We start from the raw sequence: 21,010 nt of genomic DNA on the forward strand, positions 1-21,010 counted from the left end.
TCTCCTCTGCCGGGCAACTCGGTACGTCGAGACTATCTCCCCACGGCAGATTCGAGCACTTCGACCTCAACTAAACAATAACGAAATCTTACGAGAGCCTTGACGTAACTGTACGAATCAACCCGAGAGCGTAGCTTCTGAGCAGGGTGGCGACCCGAAGGGAACCAGAAATCGAGAACGTTATCTGTATCGGTAACCGGAGCCGCCTTGGGACCGTGATTCGAAAAATCACGTCACAATGTATACAAACTTTAAATGAAAATGTAATCTTGAATACAGATAACTAGATAAGCGTCATTAATGGTGTCTAGCTTGTTGATGTATGATAAAGGTAAGAAATTTACTGAAATACTTGACTCCCTTTGGAATTTTAAATGCTCCCAACTTTACATAAGGCCCTAGGAAAGATCAATGGCGAACATTAGCGATTATTTCATTCTTTTGCTGCCGTAATCTTCTCTTAAGTTATCACTGTTTCTTAGATCAGCGTACGGTTCGGCAGCTTGTCTTAATATAATATAAAGGTCCTAGTGATACCTTTACGGCATATTAGTCGCTCACAATATCCCTAGACAATCCGATTGGGATTCTAAACCCTTTTTAATTGCTTATTACGAAGCTATTGCTCTTGAGAGTCGTGCATCAGCTTTTGGAAAATTCCAGATTTAGAGAACAAATCATTATTTCCCATTATTGCCAATTAATGTCATTATTTCTTGGTAAGTTAAATAATACTATTGAAAGATGCTGACTTTCGTATAATTTTTTAAACAAACCCCATTCACAAATCTCGTATATGCAGAGTGTATCAGCTTAGATGCACTTTTACCGTTTACGGTGAAACGGTGCAAGATCTGAAAAATTTAATGTGACAACCGTTGAATATTTTATGATTGCGTATCTCGATTGTGCATATTATTATTGTTCGGTTAATTCCCTTCGCAAATAAAAAAAATTATCTTTGTCATTTCAAATGACGTCGGAAATAGTTAAACGCAAAAATCATGCAGTAAGTAAAAAAAGTAAAAAAAAGTTCATACGGATAGCATATATAATTTGAGATATTTATATATAATTTATATATAATTTGGTACCTTTTGAATAGATTTCCCATACTGGCGGAACGCCTTAGTTTCGTACAGCAGCTTCACGCCGAATATGCGATTCGCAATTGTTTTGAGTTATGCGTTGAAGCAGATGCAAACTTGTACACGGGTTAAACGTATTGCAATGCTACATTTGAAATACAAGTTGGAAGTCTGCTTATTTAAAATTAGATCAACAGCCGTACGCTTTCCGGTCCTAGCCGAATTCCTAAATGCTCTTCTTGAAAATACAATTTTAAGAGTAAATAAAAAGTTACGTAAGAATACAGTGAAAAATGCGGTCTAATTATGTCGAGTTTTTTTTATAGTTACATATATACCACGTAGATACAATGAAAACTTTTCACTTACCTTAATAAAATTAGGATCACAAGCGAGAAGGAGGAAATAAAAAATTATTTTCTAATGAAATACGAAATGTGGCTGATAAAATTTGCTTTAATCTCGTATTCTCATAATGTAACGATGCATTTTAATCGTATCCGTATTAGATTCATTATGTTATAACTTAAACCGTATAATTCGATAATAAAATCAAACATATATATATCTGTATTGTATATCATTATTTATACTGAGTATCTCATATATTAGTTATATGTAAATCGTAAATTAGCCATCGCGCGATATAACAATATACAAGTTCAACATGTATACACAATATATATTAACATAGATAGCTTTCGTGTACAATAATGCATTCATATAAGTGATATATTATTTCATCACGCGATAATAAGCCTAATAGGAATTATATACAGATGAAGAGAAAAAATGCGTGTGATATGAATTTGATATTTTAACGAGCATTTTAAACACATTTAACTCTAGTGCTAGTCATTGTATAATTTCGCATATTAACTTATTTTGTATACCACATAGTTTACCTTCGTTTATATACAATAGAATAAAAGTCGATTTACGTCTTCGAGGACAAAGCAACTATTGGAAAATTGTCGACGGAAAAGAAGGGCTCCTGGCTTGGTCATCTCTTTCCGGCGGCAATTAGGATTCTGGTGTTCTCAGTATATGCGAAACGTTGAGTGTACCTTTCAAGGATGAAGGAATTAAGAAGCGACGGTCACAAAGGGTCCTTTTTATGGGGCTCAGATGGACCCTTTAGTGACCATGGCGTCGGTCGGATGGACTAATTCCTGTATCGTATCCATCCTTAGGATGATTCACTGTTTCGTATATATATTTTCTACAAGAATTGTAGTCTAGAGAAATCTTCATTTTGATATGCATTGGATCAGAAGCGCGAGAGTACAATGTACACGTAATTAAGTTTACTGTGTACTACATGCATAGGTATATACAATCTATTTACAGATATTAATAAATCTTTTCTTATTTTTAATTATTCATAAATTCTGCATAATCGCAAAATTTTGAAACGGTTAAACGTTATAAGTTATTATTTACAGAGTAAACATCCTATACTCAATATCTATATACACGTTCAGCGACGAAGAAGAACGTCTAGGATCGATGTACGGCGTTAAAAAATAATATAAAGCTTCCTATGAATTGATGATATTATTTATACATATATTACGCGGGAATAGCTCCCTGTCTTCCATGTAAATCTAACGATAAAAGGTATCCCGACGCTTTCGATTACTCGCAGACACACTTACAGTAATACTCATCGGTACTTGGAAGAAATGTTCATTTATATAAAAAAGAGGCTTGAAAAGAATGGTGCAAAGACGTTACTACATCTCACGCGAAAGTTCCTCCCATAATTCCACTAGGTATCATCCCATACCCCACGTATGATTATTTGATTTATTTACTACCTTTAATCCGTCTCACACGTGCTCTCATAAAAATGTCCTATACAAACCTAGACAGTGACTTCTTCAGAGAATCTACTTTTATCGTCTAGATTAATGACAATAGCATGCGTTCTAGCGTGTCCGGATTTATTTTTACACTTCTCTTTGACTCCATCGTCTTTATTTCTCGGTTCGACGCTCGGCTCCGCAATCTCTTCCGACGTCGCGGCTCGCGGGCTCGTCGAAATGACCTCGTTATTTATTTTATCGTCGGCCTGCAAGAATTTCTTATTAGTCACGTCCTTCGAGTCGGCTCTCTCGAGGACCCTCTCCGTCGACGTCGCCGTCGCCGTTGTCGTCGTCGTCGTCGTCGTCATGGTTGTACCCACCGTCGCGGTGATGCTTTTTCCATTCTTCCCTCGTTCGACGGCCGCCGAATCCTTCGTCCTAGCGCCGTTCCTCACTGACGTACCTGAAGAACATTTCTCACGGGTACCGATGTCCAATGGATTTTTACCATCCTGGGAATCTCCACGACACAAATTCGACACGACCTCCTCTCCGCTAGGATTGCTCAGATTGTTCAATCTCATAGTCGTGGATATCGCCTGGATCGTCGATACTTGCGTTTCCGCACGATTCGCCGCGTCCTGCATGGCTGCGATTTTCGCAACGAGATGCCTGTTGCCCAGTCGCATGTTCTTCTCCTTGAGCAACTCCAGCTGCGTGTAGAGACGACGGAATTCCTCCTGTAACGTAGTTGCGCACACCTCGTTTTCACAACACGTATAAATAACGTATGGGAAAGGATCCTAGTGTCGAAGGAAGTTGGATGTTTGTTGAAATGAGGATTCGAAGGGATCCAGTGGAGTGAGGCACTAGGGAAATTCGTACGTTTTCTGAATTGCCAATGGATATTTATTTCCCTAGTACATCCTTGGTGGTACACTATATATCATACGTATCAATGTATCTACAGATAGTTAGGTAGGTATCCGGTGAAAGGGTCATACGCGATAAACTATGTATAGGAATTCCATAACTTTGTCTACTCGATTATCTACGTGTTTTTAATGTAGAAACGGGATATGCCAGCACCCTTAATAAGTTACCCTTAAAGTTTCAATGTTCCCGTCCGCCATTTCATGCTACATTGGCTACGTTATTGCAAAAGAGTTCTTGGTTCCTTCTTCCTCCAGCTCGTAATCTTTCGTACGTGCACGAAAATTTAGCATTGTGAAATTTTCAGACTTTCGACATCAATTTCAATGACAAGAATTTCGTGGTGCGAAAACTCATCTGATTCCTCTGAGACGACCGTCTTGAAAATTGTTTTCGATCGAAATTTGCTTTATTCCCCCTTATTTCTCGTCTTCGTATATTACGATTTTTTTTTTTTTTTTTTGTACAAGTGAAAGACGTACATTTTACGTGTAGTCGGAAGTAGGGTATATTTATTATTAAAATTTATTCTTAACGACGCGTGAATGCTTATAGTTGAGAATCATGTGACAGTAGAAACAAATGATGAATATCTGATGAACTTATTCAAACATTAAAGCGATCATCAAGGATCGTCTCAAAAAATGACGTCAGCCAAATGAATCAACTTTCCGTACAGCGTTGCAAAAAAATATTTGCACGCGAAAAATATTTTTTCGGCATCCTATCTCTGCTGTTTCCCGTATATGAGATATAATAATAACGTAATTTTTTTTATATCACTTACAATAGAAAGACGTAAGCTCTTACCGTAACGCCATCGCTTTCTTCAGTAAAATTGCCGTGCTGAAGTGAAATCGAGTTCGTCTGATTACTCGTGCCTTGAGTGCGGCAGGATTTTCCCACGAACTTGCCAGCAGCCCCAGGAAGTTTTCCCATGGAATCTTCTTTGTCGCCGCCACGGAATACCACGTATGCCTGTCAGTAATGCAATACATACCGTAAACTCTTTTGCCAGCGGTGTAATATTAGATAACAAGAATTCACGTACACAAATAAAAATATACATAAATAAAAGTCTAATAACATTCTCGATATCGTACCTTGCTACCGAATATCAGACACAAAAGAAGCGTGACGGTCAGTTGCGTGTGGCAGAAAAAAATAATGTAGAGTAAGTCCGGATTTGCCGGTGACTGTAAAAAGAACCTGCAACAGATAAAAATTTATCAAAATTATTCAAGAAAAACGTTACTCGAGGTGGAGCCCAGGAGTGCCTAGCCAATAAGGAATCGAATATCATTTGATTTATGGTGTCTGTATGTTATATTCACATGTGGGTCATGTATTATTTGCCGTGTAGGATCGCACTCTGGGAATAGTACGATTCCGTGAAATATATAGGAACTTTTGGGATTGGAATATATATAGGTCCAGTAGCTACTGAATTCATTTTGTTGTCTTCAATTCGATTCCAGACGAGAAATGTTCTTTTCGCCGTATACACAGTATAGGTTATAGACATATGTAAATGCCGTATGAGCTAGAAGAAAGATGTTCATCGCGTGCATAAATATTGATGTATGTAGATAGTGAAAAGTATGGATGAAAAAGAACGAAAGGGCGGGCAAGTGTAAAATGGGAAGAACGGTAAGAAAGGTACGAAAAAGACTTAACGCATCGTTTCGTTTGTCTTGCCTTTCTTTACGAGCGACCATATTGTCACTGGTGAATCCCTGGATAGAAGACCAACTGGAAATTTTAAATGGAGAAGAACGTATAGCTGCCGTCTTCCTTTCTTAGGTCTGCGGGAAGATTTTGCAAAGAGAATTTGCACAGTGACCGTATACAGAGTTCTTTGCTGAATAATACCAATGACTTATTTTCTTACTCCGGTACACAATTGTCTATACTTTATCTTAACCGAGTTAGTTACTTCGCGTTAAAGCGAACCCGGTGCTGGCAAAACACGACAGACCTCTCTGAGGTCGCCCGCAGGGCTCCTCGGGTGTTCCTAATGGCACGAATGGACGGAAAGGGATTCCTTTGCGTCGGATCATAGAAAATGAAACAAAGTCAGGTAGTGGATAAGTATGTAGTCTGACCAGGATATATTTACAGTAGGACGCGCGTAGAAATAGCAGCGTGCAATCGACTAAGTGGGTCAGTAAGTAGGAAGCAATAAAACGATGGTTCGGCAGGTCTCGGGGCTTTCGTAAAAATGTATAAATCGCACTTTAGGACGATCATTTTGTAAAAACCCATCACATCCGCTTGATCGCCGTAACAAAAGTTCGTTCAATCGTGGAAATTTGGTATCGTCATCAAAGAAAAAAAAAAAACTTTTGATCCGTTATACAGGGTAACACAAAAAATAAACCGTGAAATCCAAGAGGATTTGAATTCCAATAAGATAAATTCAGTCGGCTGATCCCGATGCGATTTAACTAAATCGATGATCGTTTTCCAGCATCCGAATCTCGGAAGAAGTTACGGGCTTTCCAATCCGACCATTTTCACCTATAGGCTTTACGCACGGACTTTCGATTCTCTTTCGTCAAGACGACAGGTCCATTGGAATCGTAAGGTGACGACGTTGTATAAGGAAACGGAGCGTGATAAGTCGTTTTGTTTCTAGCACGCGGAACTGATTAACGATTGCTGTGATTAACGAGAGACTCACATTGACACGTTGAGGAAGACTGATAGTAGAAATTCGTTGTAAATTGCCATAGAGATGAATCGGCTTTCGTTGAATTCGGATGGTGCCTTACGTACGACGATGCACAGCCTAATGCCCCAGATCAGAAACATTACCTCCACTGTAACAGACAAATTTAACACGTATATACGTAACCGTACAGCAAAGCACTGATAATCGATTTAGGAGGAGCCTAAATCACGTGAATCTATAGTGAGTCTTATATACTGTAGAAATGTCGCATAGCGATCCCGTGACTATAGTTACAGCTAATCGTTGGCATTGAAAGAATCTTAATGTCACTTAAAATTACATTGAAACTCCCATATATTATATAACCTACAGATATACACTCCCATGCAGCATGGTTAATCATGTCGCGGAAGGATTAAAGAACCGATTTGCTTCGTTGCTTTATTAGCTGTTCCTTAAGCCGCTGTCAGCTTTAAGCTCAAAGCTTTCCCTTTGCCGTGAGCGTAGTACTTTGCCTTGGGTAGCAGCTCGTGAACTGAAATTGTACCTACACTTACATATGTACGTACGAATTTTTATATACGTATGTTGGTATGCTACGATTGATCGATTTTGGGAACTCTCGTTGCTGCTACGATTACACGGAACCGTAGTATTTCTTCTATAAGAAAAAAAAAAAAAAAAAAAAAAATTCTCGTTAATGGTTTTATCCAATTTAAATATTATTATATTCAATGACTAAATAAATGGTTGAGGAGAATATGGCTTATAACAAAAAAAAATGACAATTTCGTCTGTCAAGAAATTCTATAAATTTCTAAGTGGTTACGTAGTAACTTATATTGAAAGGGGTATACTTTGTATAATGGACTTTACTAAAAAGTCGCTTTATTCTTGTAATAAAGACCGAATGCCTTCCTCCTAATTGATTGCGCCATGTCGACTCATCGTTCTCGAGTTGAATTAAATGCTGCCTACGCCTTTTCAATTAAAATAAATTACACGAAGACAAAAAAATGTTACCACTCAGCAAGTAGGTATCCACTTGAAATTATGTTCGTGGAAAGTGGGGAAGGATGTGGCCAAAGGGGAGACTAATTTTCTACAGACTTCATCACTATACAATTATTCTTTCCCGTTTAAAGTTCCGTCTCTTATTATAATCTGCTTCGGACTGGATAGCGTGTTGCCAATTTTTAATGAACGCGTGCTTCACTGTGTTTATATTTTATATTTACTCGATTCTTCGTAATAGTTTTTTGCACTTGAGGCTGCAGTGCGGGAAAATTGATTTGCTTTTGAAATTTATATCCTTTTGATGGAAAAAGCTATAGGGTAATGACATTTGGTAGGAATATCCATTTTTAAGTAGTGTCATTTGAAACGACCAGCGGCTCACTGAATCAATTTCTTCTACCACGTTAATGTTTCAATGCTCGTTAAAAAAAGGGGAGCTTGGTAACTTTTACGAATCTTCATGTCGGAATATACGTGACAAGAATTCGACAAGGTTCGTATAAAAGATTTTATGTGAACAGTCAACGGGATTATCGGTCGTTATAAGCTGAGAGGAGGAAGAGTAAAAGATAAATGAATGGAGGCAAAGTAGGAGCAGAAAATAAGTTGAGTTCAAAGAAGAATCGACTAGGTATTTATGTTCTGCACAGGAAAAAGGATTCTTAAGGGATCCTTAAAAGTTTCTAGAAGGAGAAATAATCCTTGACGATACGTACTGTACGATCCATTGAGATTTCGTCAGTCACGAAGAAGCTTAATAATTACACGCCGATCGCAATTCTTGAAATTTTTTGACGAGGTACCTCGAGAAGACTTAAGAAAATTTTTTCATCTTCAATATGCACATATAAACGTTATTCACACTAATAAAAATTCTTTTTGTAAAAAAATTATTTACTGAGATTAGGTTTCTTGTTCACGTTTCGACCCACCATACGACCACATGATATGATCTGCAAGCGTTGTACTCGGGCTGACTTGCAAACGTAATGAATCATTACTACGAGAAACCCGTAAATTCTTATGTCTGCTAATAATTCTTTATTGTGTTATTTCCTTTTTGGCGTTCGTTTCATGTGAATCTAAAATTTACGTTTGGTCGTTTCGTAGCTTGACGAGATCAAATGGCACTGATGTGTGGTTTAGGTATTAAACTGCTTTATTATGTTTATAAATGAAGATCCTATCGAAATAAGGATTATCTGAGAGAAAAAAATGTATATTGTTGTTATAACACCTTTTACCCTTTTATATGTTTGATTTTGGGATAAGGTTTTATAAGACTATAAACTAATGCCATTCAGTACGATTAAACCTTTGCACTCCGAACCATTCTGGACGTTAGCTACTAGCTACTCAGCGCCATTTTGAGGAAATTTCAGAAAAACATGCATTTCTCAAAAAGTTGTGCTGGAATAAGTTAATTCTCCGTAGTCACTAATAAACTGTAATGTCCCCTGAAATGGGACAGCGGAGTGCAAAGGGTTAAACTCGAATAGCTCTTATTGGTCGGATAGAATACAGATAGAATACGGATATTTAATAGAATACGAATAGAATACGGATAATTTAAGTTTGTCCTGCAACGAAAGAAACTCTATCTAAAGAGTATAAATATTCATGTAATGGACTAGGACTTTCCACAGCATATGCGAAATATCTTCAATTTGCATATACATACATACGGAATGATCGTACTATCATTTCACAGAATCATATATGTTCCGTATAACTGTATACATATATGTATATAAAGTGCATGTAGCATAATATCAAGAAATTAATGCGATGGGCCAACGAATTACCAGACGTAGTTACTGCATTTTATTTTATTCAAATAACTTTTCCTTGGCAATTTTTTATGAATCGTCATGCAGGGAATTTCTCAAGGGTTCGTTAAAACTTATGCAACCCATCGAAAATAATCAAAATCGATTTCACGATTGGGTATTAGTGGTTAATAAAGTACGATTCGAGTAATAATGGCAATTTAGCCAATTTCAAGTTCGTTGCTTCTTTTTTCTTGTAAACGGCAAGATTCAATTGTTAATTGCTTGAGAATTTATACTTTTCGATTACGCCAACGACAATTTTTTAATTAAATTGAAGGCCCAAACAGAATTTTCATTTTACGTGGCTCAACTTGTACTCTGCTAATTTAAACAAGGAGAAAAAGATATAATAACCAAGTTTTCCTCAATGAGAAATTAAATACTAACACATGACGATGAAATGAAAATTAAACTTGATAAAATATTTGAAAATTTTTTTACGGTCCACGTTATTACATATCCTTTTTTTCTTTTTAAAACAATGAGCCCTTCCGTTCAGTCATCCCCTTTCTATTTGAGAAGCACGTGCGGTAGACTTGCTACGTAATTAAACGTAAGGCCTGGAGCAAATTAATCTGATTTATTTAATTACAGAAATCAAGTATAAACACTCCATCATGTAGTCATGGTAAACAAATTTATAAAATATTATTTGATTGTTCGGAAAATGATGTTCGTTTGGTTCACGCCTTTAGGTCTATTGGAAAAACATTTTGTTAATAAACAGGCTGAAAGCCAATGTCGCCTTTTAACAGTTGGAAACTCGTTAATTTTGTTCATAGAATGGAAAAGATTTTTCTTTTGTTAACTTTCAAACGTAGCATAGGGTAATTGGTTATTTCTCATTTTTTTCAAATATCTCCATTCCTATATTTACGTACTAAAACATGCTCAGAAACCTCACTAGAGCACACTCCGGTATCGTTCTATCTTTCTCGTGGTAAGGTTGATAAAAAAAGACGCAACACACTAGAATAATATCAGTTGAGGTTTCCGAGCGCACCCCTATTTGCTAAGGGTTCCTTTTATTGATTACACCATGAAACTCAATTGGTCGTAAGAATTTGATTTTTATTTACTTTCTATATGCGACATACAAGAGAAATATGTAATTACAAAAAAAAATATTTGCAAGCTAAGCTTCAGCGTTTTGACGTGACTTCAATAATATAAATAATATTATTTCCGAAATATTTATAATAATGGATAATAAAAGTCGAGAAATTGATTTTATTGTCGTCTAGTTACGCGATAGTGTGAGTATTATTTGCGTGGGAAGGAATTCCCACGTCATCGTAAAATGTCTCTCCTGGAATCTCGAAAATTACTTGGAATGGTTGTCACGCCTACCGGAAACGATAACCAATCTCTGAGAGGAACATTTTCTGAATTACTTTCCTCTTGCCCTTTTTTTCATCCACGCGTTTTTATAGACACTGCGCAAGATTATTCCGCAAGAGTTTTACGATTTCCCATAAAAAGGTAAACTGAAGTAGAACGGACATACTTGGAGCATAAGATCGACAGTTTTAATGAATTTAGTATCAAAACTTGCATAGGTTTGATATACAATTTTTAAGCATCTGAAAATGCACTGCGAAAGCCACACAGAGTTCATTAGTAGCCACGAGAATTTTAACCAGATCCGCCATGAAATTTTTTAAGTATATTTTAATAATAAAAATTTTATTGCAATATCATCAAATAATATTTCACAACAAAGAAAAAAACATACTGTCAATAATCATTTGCGTAATTGAACTAAGGAAATAATAATAATCAAGTATAGATTCGGTTGCTAAGTTTTGTTAAACTCACGTGTCGTAAAGCTGTGATCCCACCAATCGGTGCGGCATAAATAGGCCTTTAATTTGTCTGCCGTGTGCGCCACTATCACGACAGGCGGCGCCACCAGCGTACGAATACCAAGAAACACGCTGAATATCATGACGATTATCCCAAGCCGCTTTAGTAGGTTCATATCCGTTATTTTGACGGCCTTCGCCGACCTCACGCGAAATATTACAGATATCCTGAAATTAGAAAAGGCATTTAGTTAGAAGGATATTTCACCCACAGCCATCTCCAAATGTGAACATGCATATGGCAAAAAAATATCTTCTATATAGATAAGTACCTGTAATTAATATTTCTATTACATTTATATATAAGATAATTGATAAATAGTTGAAAACTGGACAATTGCAAATTAATATGTTTTTGCGATAAATTTTAGTAGTTATGTAAATTACGTAACATATAGGTAACCACAATATGTTAATTAGTCCCTTGGCTCCCTTGCGTACAGCCAACTTCGCAAATGAACTAACTCAAAATCTAATAAATGAATTAAAGTCCCGAACCGTAAAATGCTGTGTAATTTAAATTAGGGAAAGGTAAGGTTCGACGATACTGAGAATATAAATGTACATTGATTACGATAGCGAATAAAAGGTGATACTAATTATTTTTTTCGTTTCTTTTACAAAGTTTTCACGTTACGAAGTGAATACTAATATTTTATTCCCGTTAATTAAATAAAAATACAAGAAGCTTACAATTAGACATTTGAGGTTATTAATCTAGTAGATCAGTTACATAATTCGTTGAAATATCTTTTTAGTTTTTAATAAGCCATTAATATGTCAGACCATTGTTTATGAAAATTAATTCTTTTTTTTTTAAGAATACAAAAATATATATAGAAATTTTTCAAATCTTGTCAATTCATAATCCCAGGACATATTGCCAACTGAACATGACGGTACAATAGAGTCGAACATAAAAGCGGTGCTTTTAAATTGAACTCGTGGGATTTAAAACAAAGGCAAACAATTCAATTACGGTTCATGCAATTTGGTGTAGAGGAAATCGGGTTACGAAACGAAATTATGAAGTTACCTATAATTCGCTTATCGGTGGTTAATTAATTGCCGGAAGAGCTCGGAGACTCAGATGCTCCTAATGTCATTATACAAGGGGTCGAATCGTTTTCAATAAATATGTACCCGTTGGTACTAAGATTGAGGGATATGCAATAAATATTTCTCTTAGGCAACTTCAAATTCTTCTAATCTAATACAACCTATATAACTTCACTACACATAGATTACCTGTTTACTATACTAACAATATAAGAGCTTAAACAATTATACAACATGTTATAGCATATTATATGAATATCATGAACGAACGCACTAGCGGATACAATTATAGACGCCCTGCGTACAAAAGACGTGATTTTTACTTGCAAATCCACAAGGAACAATTTTTTATTGATTCCCAAGGCAATTTCGTCAAGATAGAAGGAATAGAGATGCTCATACTTATTGTAGCAATTTATATCTAATAGCGATCTATGGTATAGTGTATACATATATATATATATATATATATATACACACACAGTATACATGTATACCATAGTCAACTATATCCATCTAAACGCGATCCTAGCTTTTACTATGCTAATTTGTCACTCAACTTCTGCATAACCAAGAGGAATAAATATGTTAAACTTACATTTTAAAGTTAAGGGTTATAATACACACACAGTATACATGTATACCATAAAGGAATAGAGATGCTCATACTTATTGTAGCAATTTATATCTAATAGCGATCTATGGTATAGTGTATACATATATATATATATATATATATATACACACACAGTATACATGTATACCATAGTCAACTATATCCATCTAAACGCGATCCTAGCTTTTACTATGCTAATTTGTCACTCAACTTCTGCATAACCAAGAGGAATAAATATGTTAAACTTACATTTTAAAGTTAAGGGTTATAATGCATTTTCATTTTAATAATACTTGGGCATGATCGTTTCTAGTATATAATTAACGCGAATGAGCGAAGTTGAAATAGTGAAAATTATTCACTATAAGTACATTTACACTGTAAATTGAGAAGAATGGGTCAATTGTATTTGGTAGGAATTGTTGTAATATTGTAGAATGTGATTTCCATATAATATATAACTTTTAAGTTATACCACATAAGACAACTTTCGTAGAATTGTATATTCTGATGGTCTCGCCTTCCTTATGATGTACGTACTAGATGCGAGACGCCTGAGTCTCTTGATATTATATTAGTCCAATAAGTTGACGAAACAAATAGCTGCAGTGACAGGCATGTGATTGTATTTGGATGATATAATTAATTTCCGTAATGAGCACTATATGAGATAGTAGTCAACATTGTGAAATTTAATATATCGGTATGTACAAATAATGAATTTGTCTTGACAAATATTACTTCAGTACGGACTTGTTTGATTACATTAGTATAATACGGTAAGATTTAACTGTGATTAACAGAGTCTGATTTCTGTAGCGTAGGAATATCGTTAATGTACGTAAATAAAAATAATTGCAGTAAAGTAAGTTTTTTGTGTATTATTATTGGCATCTTAGATCGTATATATAGTTTAGTATATATTATGACTTAATAAACTTGTTACTTTCTTTTTTCTTTTCTTTCGCGACTACAGCTATACCTTATAAATCTATAAGTAAGCATTAAAGGTATTAAGGATTTGAATAAATTGTTCAGGAAGCGCAAAGAAAGATTTGGAGTCCCAAGAAAATGTCCTACTCAATGACCGACCTGTGAAAATTTTTAAAACTTTTAGTCACCGTGCTTGACTCATCCGTCTTAGAGTATCTAGTGACTAAATCGTAAGTATGGGATCGACGGACTCTGTCGCAGAAATCTCTAGGGATCGGAAATTCGTAAGAGGTCTACAGGATTGGTTACTCTTCCAACGTCAAAAAAAAAAAAGGGAAAATAGAAGAGAATGCTATCGTCGTCCAGTGGTTGAAAACTCGTCGACCATCGATCGTCGATAAGCTCGAAGCTCAAAGTTCCCTTTACTCGAATCTGGGGTTTGTGATGGCTTGAGGTAGATAAGAGAGGAAAAAAAGGACGATAAACTCCCACGAAAGACGACACATCGATCCTCCACGATATACCGAAACTTTCTGCACCTTCTCGTCCTGAACCTCCTACGCGCTCATACATATAGACCATTGCTATACCATACGCGCACGAACGTCATACCAAATAGTTGACAGCTGATTCCTATAGAAACACTGTAAGGAACAAAATTTCCATGCACTTAAGAATTTCTAGGATTTTTCACAATTTCGCTACTGTGCATGATAACGTTGCGAAATACTAGTTTTACGAGTACAATAACTGTACACTTATCGGTAATGGCATCATGCCGAAGAAATGGTCCGCGTCGTAGAAAGTGCTTCTTTCGAAGAAAATGGCATCGAAGTGGTTCTCTATCGTGGCACTGCTTCGTCTTACCGTTATTAGAATTTTTAATGGCCTCTTACGTACATATGCGTTTACCTTACGTTTCCCATATGATATTTTCGTGTAGGGCTTACAAGGGTAAGAGTCTTTGTATCTGTTACAGTAAATGCATAGCTGCAGCTGCAATAGCTGATTGCACGAAAATGCACGGGAAGTATACTCGAATTTTTCAGACGTTGCCCGACTCAAGTCTGTCTCCTTGTCTCGCACATAAGATTTGCTGCAGTTCGTGCAATGGCTATTGGGGCTTCCATGGAGTTTGTTCAGAAAGTAAGAACAGAGTATATACGTGCACATTATTCAATAAAATTCACTATCTTTGTACGAACGACTAGCGTGCTTGTACTATTGTAAGTTTGCATGCTCTTGAGAATTATCTCGATTACTTGTACGTTTCAAGGTAAAGAAACACATTTTCTGGATATACCCAGTTCAACATTGAACCCCATTAACTGGTCATATAACGTAAGGTCACAATGAACAGTAAGAATTTATAACACGGTCGTTTATCCTGATATTTATGGACCATTAAACTTATTATTTTTCGATAAAAAAGAAAAACTAACTCCGAGATCAAAATGTTAATTTTGCCTGTGACACACTTACACGGTTATCCAGTAAAGCCATGAATTTCGTAACAGGGATGTAACCGGTCGTAAGCCAACTATATGTATATTAGTTGCTCCGAAACATTTCTTGCGTAATAAATGTTGTCGGCGGAGGGATTTCTTCGTGAATAGTAAAGTACGTATTACTCACCGCCAGGTTTTCAGCATGAGTGCACCGTAGGTCAAAGAAAATCCGATTTCACGTAGCCAAACGCGAACGGTGCACGTCACGACGTTGGGACGTGGATACATTACGATGGTCTGTAACGTGAGAAATTCATGATGTACGACAAGAACGTAGAATTTCGTATATCGAGTCTCCAATATATATATGTATATGACACATAATATTTTCTACGAATATTTTCACGAGGCGACCAGTGTCCCTGTCGGAATCCTTAAGAAGATCCAAAAGGTCTACTCAATATCATTAATATCGGTAGCAGTCATGATATTTTCCGAAAACGTAAAAGGAAATCATAAACCCCATAACCAATTAGGAAGGTGATTCAGTTTCGGGCGTAGATAGCATAGTTAGGCCCATAAACACAGAAATCGTTTCGCACGCCCCACAAGCTCTCATAGGCCCATATACCGAGAAAACCGCAAGGTAATAGCGACCGGATTCCATTTCCTAATTCGACGCTACATCTAATCCTACTCGTCGCCGGTGTGGATTTTCGGGAAAAGGTCAACCAAAGGTAAAGTCACGCGTTCCGAGGTCTTTTTGGTTAGTGAGCCGTTCGTAATGACATCTGAGTCCTTGTTCTTATCTTTCGTGTCATTCCCATTGTTTTACTGGTGGCATCACCATTGGGAGACATTTTATAACGAAGTAATGGAGAATATCGTCGGAACGAGATGACTACCAAGACCTTTTCATGAATTGGAACGGAGGTTCGAGATGTCTGTTGAGAAGCTTCAAGCACTGGATGTTGTTCTTTATGCAGTATAGCCACTTTGCAAAATTGCATTTGCGACGAAACGTTTTAACTATAGGTGAATATTTTGATATACTTACTGTGCAGTAGATGAAGAAAGCTCCTAGGGCAATTACGCGTAGCAGAACTGGACTTGCGGCCCTGACAACCTGCAACGGATAATGATAATGTTTTATTTTTTTTAATTCATGATATATGTTTATAGATTGAAAATAATTTGAGTATTTAATATTACTGGATTACTATTGCTTATTGATATTCACTGGACTTTTCAACAAATCTCCTTTTTTTCGCACTTATATTTAATCGGTTTACGTAATCACAATGACGAGTATCCTACGTAAATGGATTGGAGAAAAAAATACTATTTACTTTTCCTACATATACAATCTAACTGGTAGGAGCAGCAGTGTGGTAATTGGCTAAGAGAAATTGTACTATCCCTATAAGGAGATCACAGCGAGACGAGCTTTATACTTTTAGATATTGTAGTAATAGAAATACTAGGTGGATTTTATTTCAAGCGATTTCATATTCCGGCCCGACCTCAGTCACTGTGGGGTTAATTATGAGTTGTTAATGCATATTAACTTAAAGGAAGAGAGGTAAATACCAAGCAGGAAATTAGTTTAGTTTGTGAAGTGGGATCAGGTGTATTGTTTAAATAATGTATAATTTCGAAAAATTATAGTACACAGAACTTCTTTTAAAATTATTAAATTTCGCTGATTTTCGGGAGGAGAATTCATCGAGTTTCTTGACTCTACGTAAAGTACTATAACTATTTAATTATTCTATAATATACTTAACAAAGAGATTGTTTCATTAAATTTCTTCTCTTTAAAATCAAACGAAGTACGTTTCAAGTTGTTGCTATTCCTTGTTGTATTCGTATTTTCCTTTTCTTTATGCAATAACACATTAGTACATTAGTTTATAAAGTAACTACTTTGAATGAACGTGAGAAAATAATTGTCTAAGAAATATTATCCAAGCACGCTGAACGCGAGTCAAGCAAGTCCGCTTATGTCGTAACAATCTGCTTGTAAGAAGTTCCCGAAAATGTTAGTAACTGGGAACTTTTTAAAGTTCCACTATGTCCACACTGACTGCGAAAACCATAGAAGCAAGGCACGATCATATTAAACCTCGAGAGGAGCTCAAAATTCGTAAATTTGCCACAAGGATCCTATTCCGAGCAAAGTCAAACATAGCCGACTCTTCTCGAGGGCAGTTCCATTATTTCATATACAACTTTAATGACAATCTTTAAAGAATTTTACGAAGGAGTTAACCGTACCGCGAAACGGTTGGTTTCACCTTATGGAGCTATATATTTAACACGGGAAACGATAAATGATTTCAAGAGAAACGGGCGAGGAATGAATAAATGGAATAACGCGAGACGCATTAAGATTAACTATTTTTGCCAAGTCTTTTTAATGCTATATCTGCGTATACTAAATCGTGCCGTATAAAAGATGCAATTACATAATACTCACAATGGACTTTAAAACCGTAAATACCTGACTGCTAATAACTTTGCTTGCTCTAAATTCAAGAAACCTTTTCATTTCCAACGAACCGAAGCTTCAATGAAATATTAAAGAGCCGCAACTATTGTTCCGTTACTTGTTTCACAAAGTTATTTGTCTGCCCAACGTCGTCGGTATGAACGGTGCAACTGTCGTAAAGTGTAAACTTCAGGATTTCCCTGAGATGCAGAAAATCCAGGGCAGCATTCAAAGGGAAAGAAATTCTTGGTTAACTTGTCAAATTTTTTTTTCTTTTTTTTTTTTTTTTTTTTTAAACTAGGCAAACTACGATGTATAAGTTATATACGAACAGATGAATGCGTTTAGAACGTGTAGTTTGCCGTAAACTGACGTTATATTAATGGGGAAGAAATTCTTATACAACAGTTATCCAACTAAGAAGTCCACCACTTCACATTAAGCAGATTTTTTATCACGAGTTACGAGGAAGTGCGGATAGTAGGAGAATGAGAAAATATAAAAACTTGTGAAATTTATAAAGTCAGCGTAAACTTTTCACACTAACAATCCCAACGACTTCATAACGTCGGGCCGCGAAGCTTTCGAGTTAGGCGTTTGGGTGGTTAAATTGGAATGGAGAAAAGTCACGATCATTGAGTAAATCCAAAGAGAGGACAAAATCCGTGACGGCCGTTAGAACTTGGAATTAAATACAGGACAAAGTTTGATAAGAATTACGGGTATTTAACTCTTTACCTATATACTATGATATACATACTTATGAACATGCATGATGCGTTCGCTGAAATACGGTTGAGCCAACCAATTGTGTCCTATTTCTAATTAACATTTCAACGTTACGAAAATGTTTAATGATAAAGAAGGAAAAACGATCTCATTCTTAATTTTATCGTATCATAATAATATACGGCTTCGCGCTTTCTTCTCCAATTTACTTTCTTTTCAAATGGTAGTAATTAAAAATTGTATATATATATATATGTATATATATATACATATATATATACATATATATATATATATATATATACGGAGCTTTTTCAGCTTTTTTATAATTTCTTTGACATGCTGTTGAAGCGCACAAGAATATATAATGAATAGTACTAGAATGATTGATGATGAATATTTCGTGTGATATATATGAACTTGTCCACGGGATACTTTGGGAACCGGAAGCATTAAGGGGTCAAAACTGCAAAAACAAGCTAATGTTTTAAAAAAGAAAAAAAACTAAAACCTTGGGGTGTGACAGCATTGGAATTCTAAGCTAAACTAACTTAACGAAACCTAACCTAACCTAACAATATAAACAATTTTATTAACAATAAAAAAATATAAACAAATTCGGTGTGAGAGTCACCTTTATGGGCCTCAAAACAGTCATTACGCTGGAAAAACTTTGAGGTCAGACCCCAAAATAGCCATAAGTTCTCGAATAAGCGTGTTCGTAAAAGTAATCGTCTCCAAAGTATGCTATAGACACAAATATATATATATATATATATATATATATATATATATATATTATAATACACAGTTAGTACCTATAAAATACGAAGAGTCTTAAAAAAGTTTTCGAAACTTTTGTAACTTCTGCAATCATTTTGCAGATGTAATAATTTTGTCTTTGTTATTCATACTTTTTCTTTGGTCTGTAATTAAGCAACTCCCTACCACCTGATACGACCCAACAACTTCACTTTCATGCATTCCCTGTGAACTTCACGGTGAATTGATTTAACCACCTGATTCCGACAGTCCGATCACTGGATGATATCCTCGTACATTTTCGCGGTATGTTTTCGGGTAATTGTACTGACAATTGGAATGTGCGATGTGTTGTTGATATTAGATAACACGCTTGCCGTGAATTTGACAGATCCTACTGGGAACACGATCGTAATTATTTGGCTATATTCTGAGGTGCATAGAACAACCAAACTCAACAGTACTGTCAAACTACGTAACTACCACGAATAATAAGTCAACATGGTTGCTAAATATAAAAAATTTTGTTCAGAACTGACGAAGAACAATCACGGCGCGAAGTTGGTCGAATATCGTGCCGATTGCGATTCCGGTACATTTAACGTCACATAACACGAGTGGTATGTAGAATTTACGATAATCCGTCCAGGAAAAGGGAATTAGCGAGTACTCGAGATACCCTTTCGCCTTTAGGTTAGAAGGGTTAATACGAGCATTCAATTAGAATGTCGAGGGTGAGAAATATTATGAGGGAGATAGTCCAAGGGTTGGTTAGTATACGTATCCATAAGGGTGATACGTTGGTACGAGTATGTGTATGCGGAGAATCTAGATTCGTGAAATTGATATTACGTTGAAAACGAATTTCCTAGCTTCACCGAGTATTTACTACGTAATAGGTATGTGCATACGTACTCCATTACTGTGGGTAGAACGTCACTTCCTGTACTAGTTCCTGTCAATAACCATTACTCGAATGACTTCTCACGATTTAGATCCGCCAAGAATGTACTTTGATCTGCACTTCAAAGTTCCCTTGATATTTATGTTTGCCTTGAACAGTTCTTCGTGTATTCCAAGTGGCTCTGATACCGGGATAGTTGTGAACGTCACCAGCAGAACAAGAGTTTCCGTGCTAATGATCAACGTCAATCTCATCATACTCGTGTACCGTGTATAACTTTGACGGTAGCAATTTTTAATTTACAAACTTAGTTTTTGAGTTTAATTAAAAAAGTTGCTAGTTCCGCTTGTAAACTCACATACGAGCATTCCATTTTAACAGGTAAACAAAGACCTTCTAAGGTAAAGTAACATAAAGGATGTAATTTCAAACATTCCCCATCGTGTATTGTACATTGTGTCTGACATTCTCGCAGAAATTAATGTTTACACGGATAAAAGGTATATTTGAATTCCTAATAAGACATTCAAAGTCTCACAAGGAACGTAATTTTGTCTGTTTGAGTAGAAACAATTATTTTGCGAAATTATGAGAATTTTGAGAAGTGTTGATCAAAAGATCTTTCATCGTACCTAGAATGGTAACCCTATGAGATAAGCCTCAAGTCAAGAAAAGATTTGACGCGATCATTCGTAAGACGTAACTCCGTGGTGAAGTATTTTGCCAAAATGTCAAGCGGGCGGCACAATTTGTCCCTGGATAACATTAAGTGGGGATTTCCATTCCGAACAATTCCCCAAGAGCATTTCCGGCACGGTAGGTATGCGTTACAGTCCTTTTATACCACAAAG

The 21,010-nt window shown here is 36.0% G+C and overlaps 1 protein-coding gene across 3 annotated transcripts in view; it reads right to left on the minus strand.

The window, feature by feature from the left end:
- Positions 1-1,536: 1,536 nt before the first annotated feature.
- The window catches only part of LOC107266524 (probable G-protein coupled receptor CG31760), a 110,782-nt gene continuing 91,308 nt past the window's right edge, over positions 1,537-21,010 (minus strand). For 2 of the 3 annotated variants that reach the window (XM_015737115.2, XM_015737114.2), the window contains 7 exons: positions 16,331-16,399; positions 15,461-15,570; positions 11,171-11,385; positions 6,513-6,651; positions 4,933-5,038; positions 4,640-4,807; positions 1,537-3,636 (listed from right to left, as the gene is read on the minus strand). In XM_015737115.2, the coding sequence (XP_015592601.1) occupies positions 2,956-3,636; positions 4,640-4,807; positions 4,933-5,038; positions 6,513-6,651; positions 11,171-11,385; positions 15,461-15,570; positions 16,331-16,399 (1,488 nt within the window). In that variant the 3' untranslated portion in view covers positions 1,537-2,955. The remainder of the gene's footprint in view (positions 3,637-4,639; positions 4,808-4,932; positions 5,039-6,512; positions 6,652-11,170; positions 11,386-15,460; positions 15,571-16,330; positions 16,400-21,010) is intronic. The other variant, XM_015737116.2, reaches the window with a different exon arrangement.

This window comes from Cephus cinctus, unplaced genomic scaffold, assembly GCF_000341935.2.
Source record: "Cephus cinctus unplaced genomic scaffold, Ccin1 Ccin1_scaffold0318, whole genome shotgun sequence".
Lineage (NCBI taxonomy): Eukaryota > Metazoa > Arthropoda > Insecta > Hymenoptera > Cephidae > Cephus > Cephus cinctus.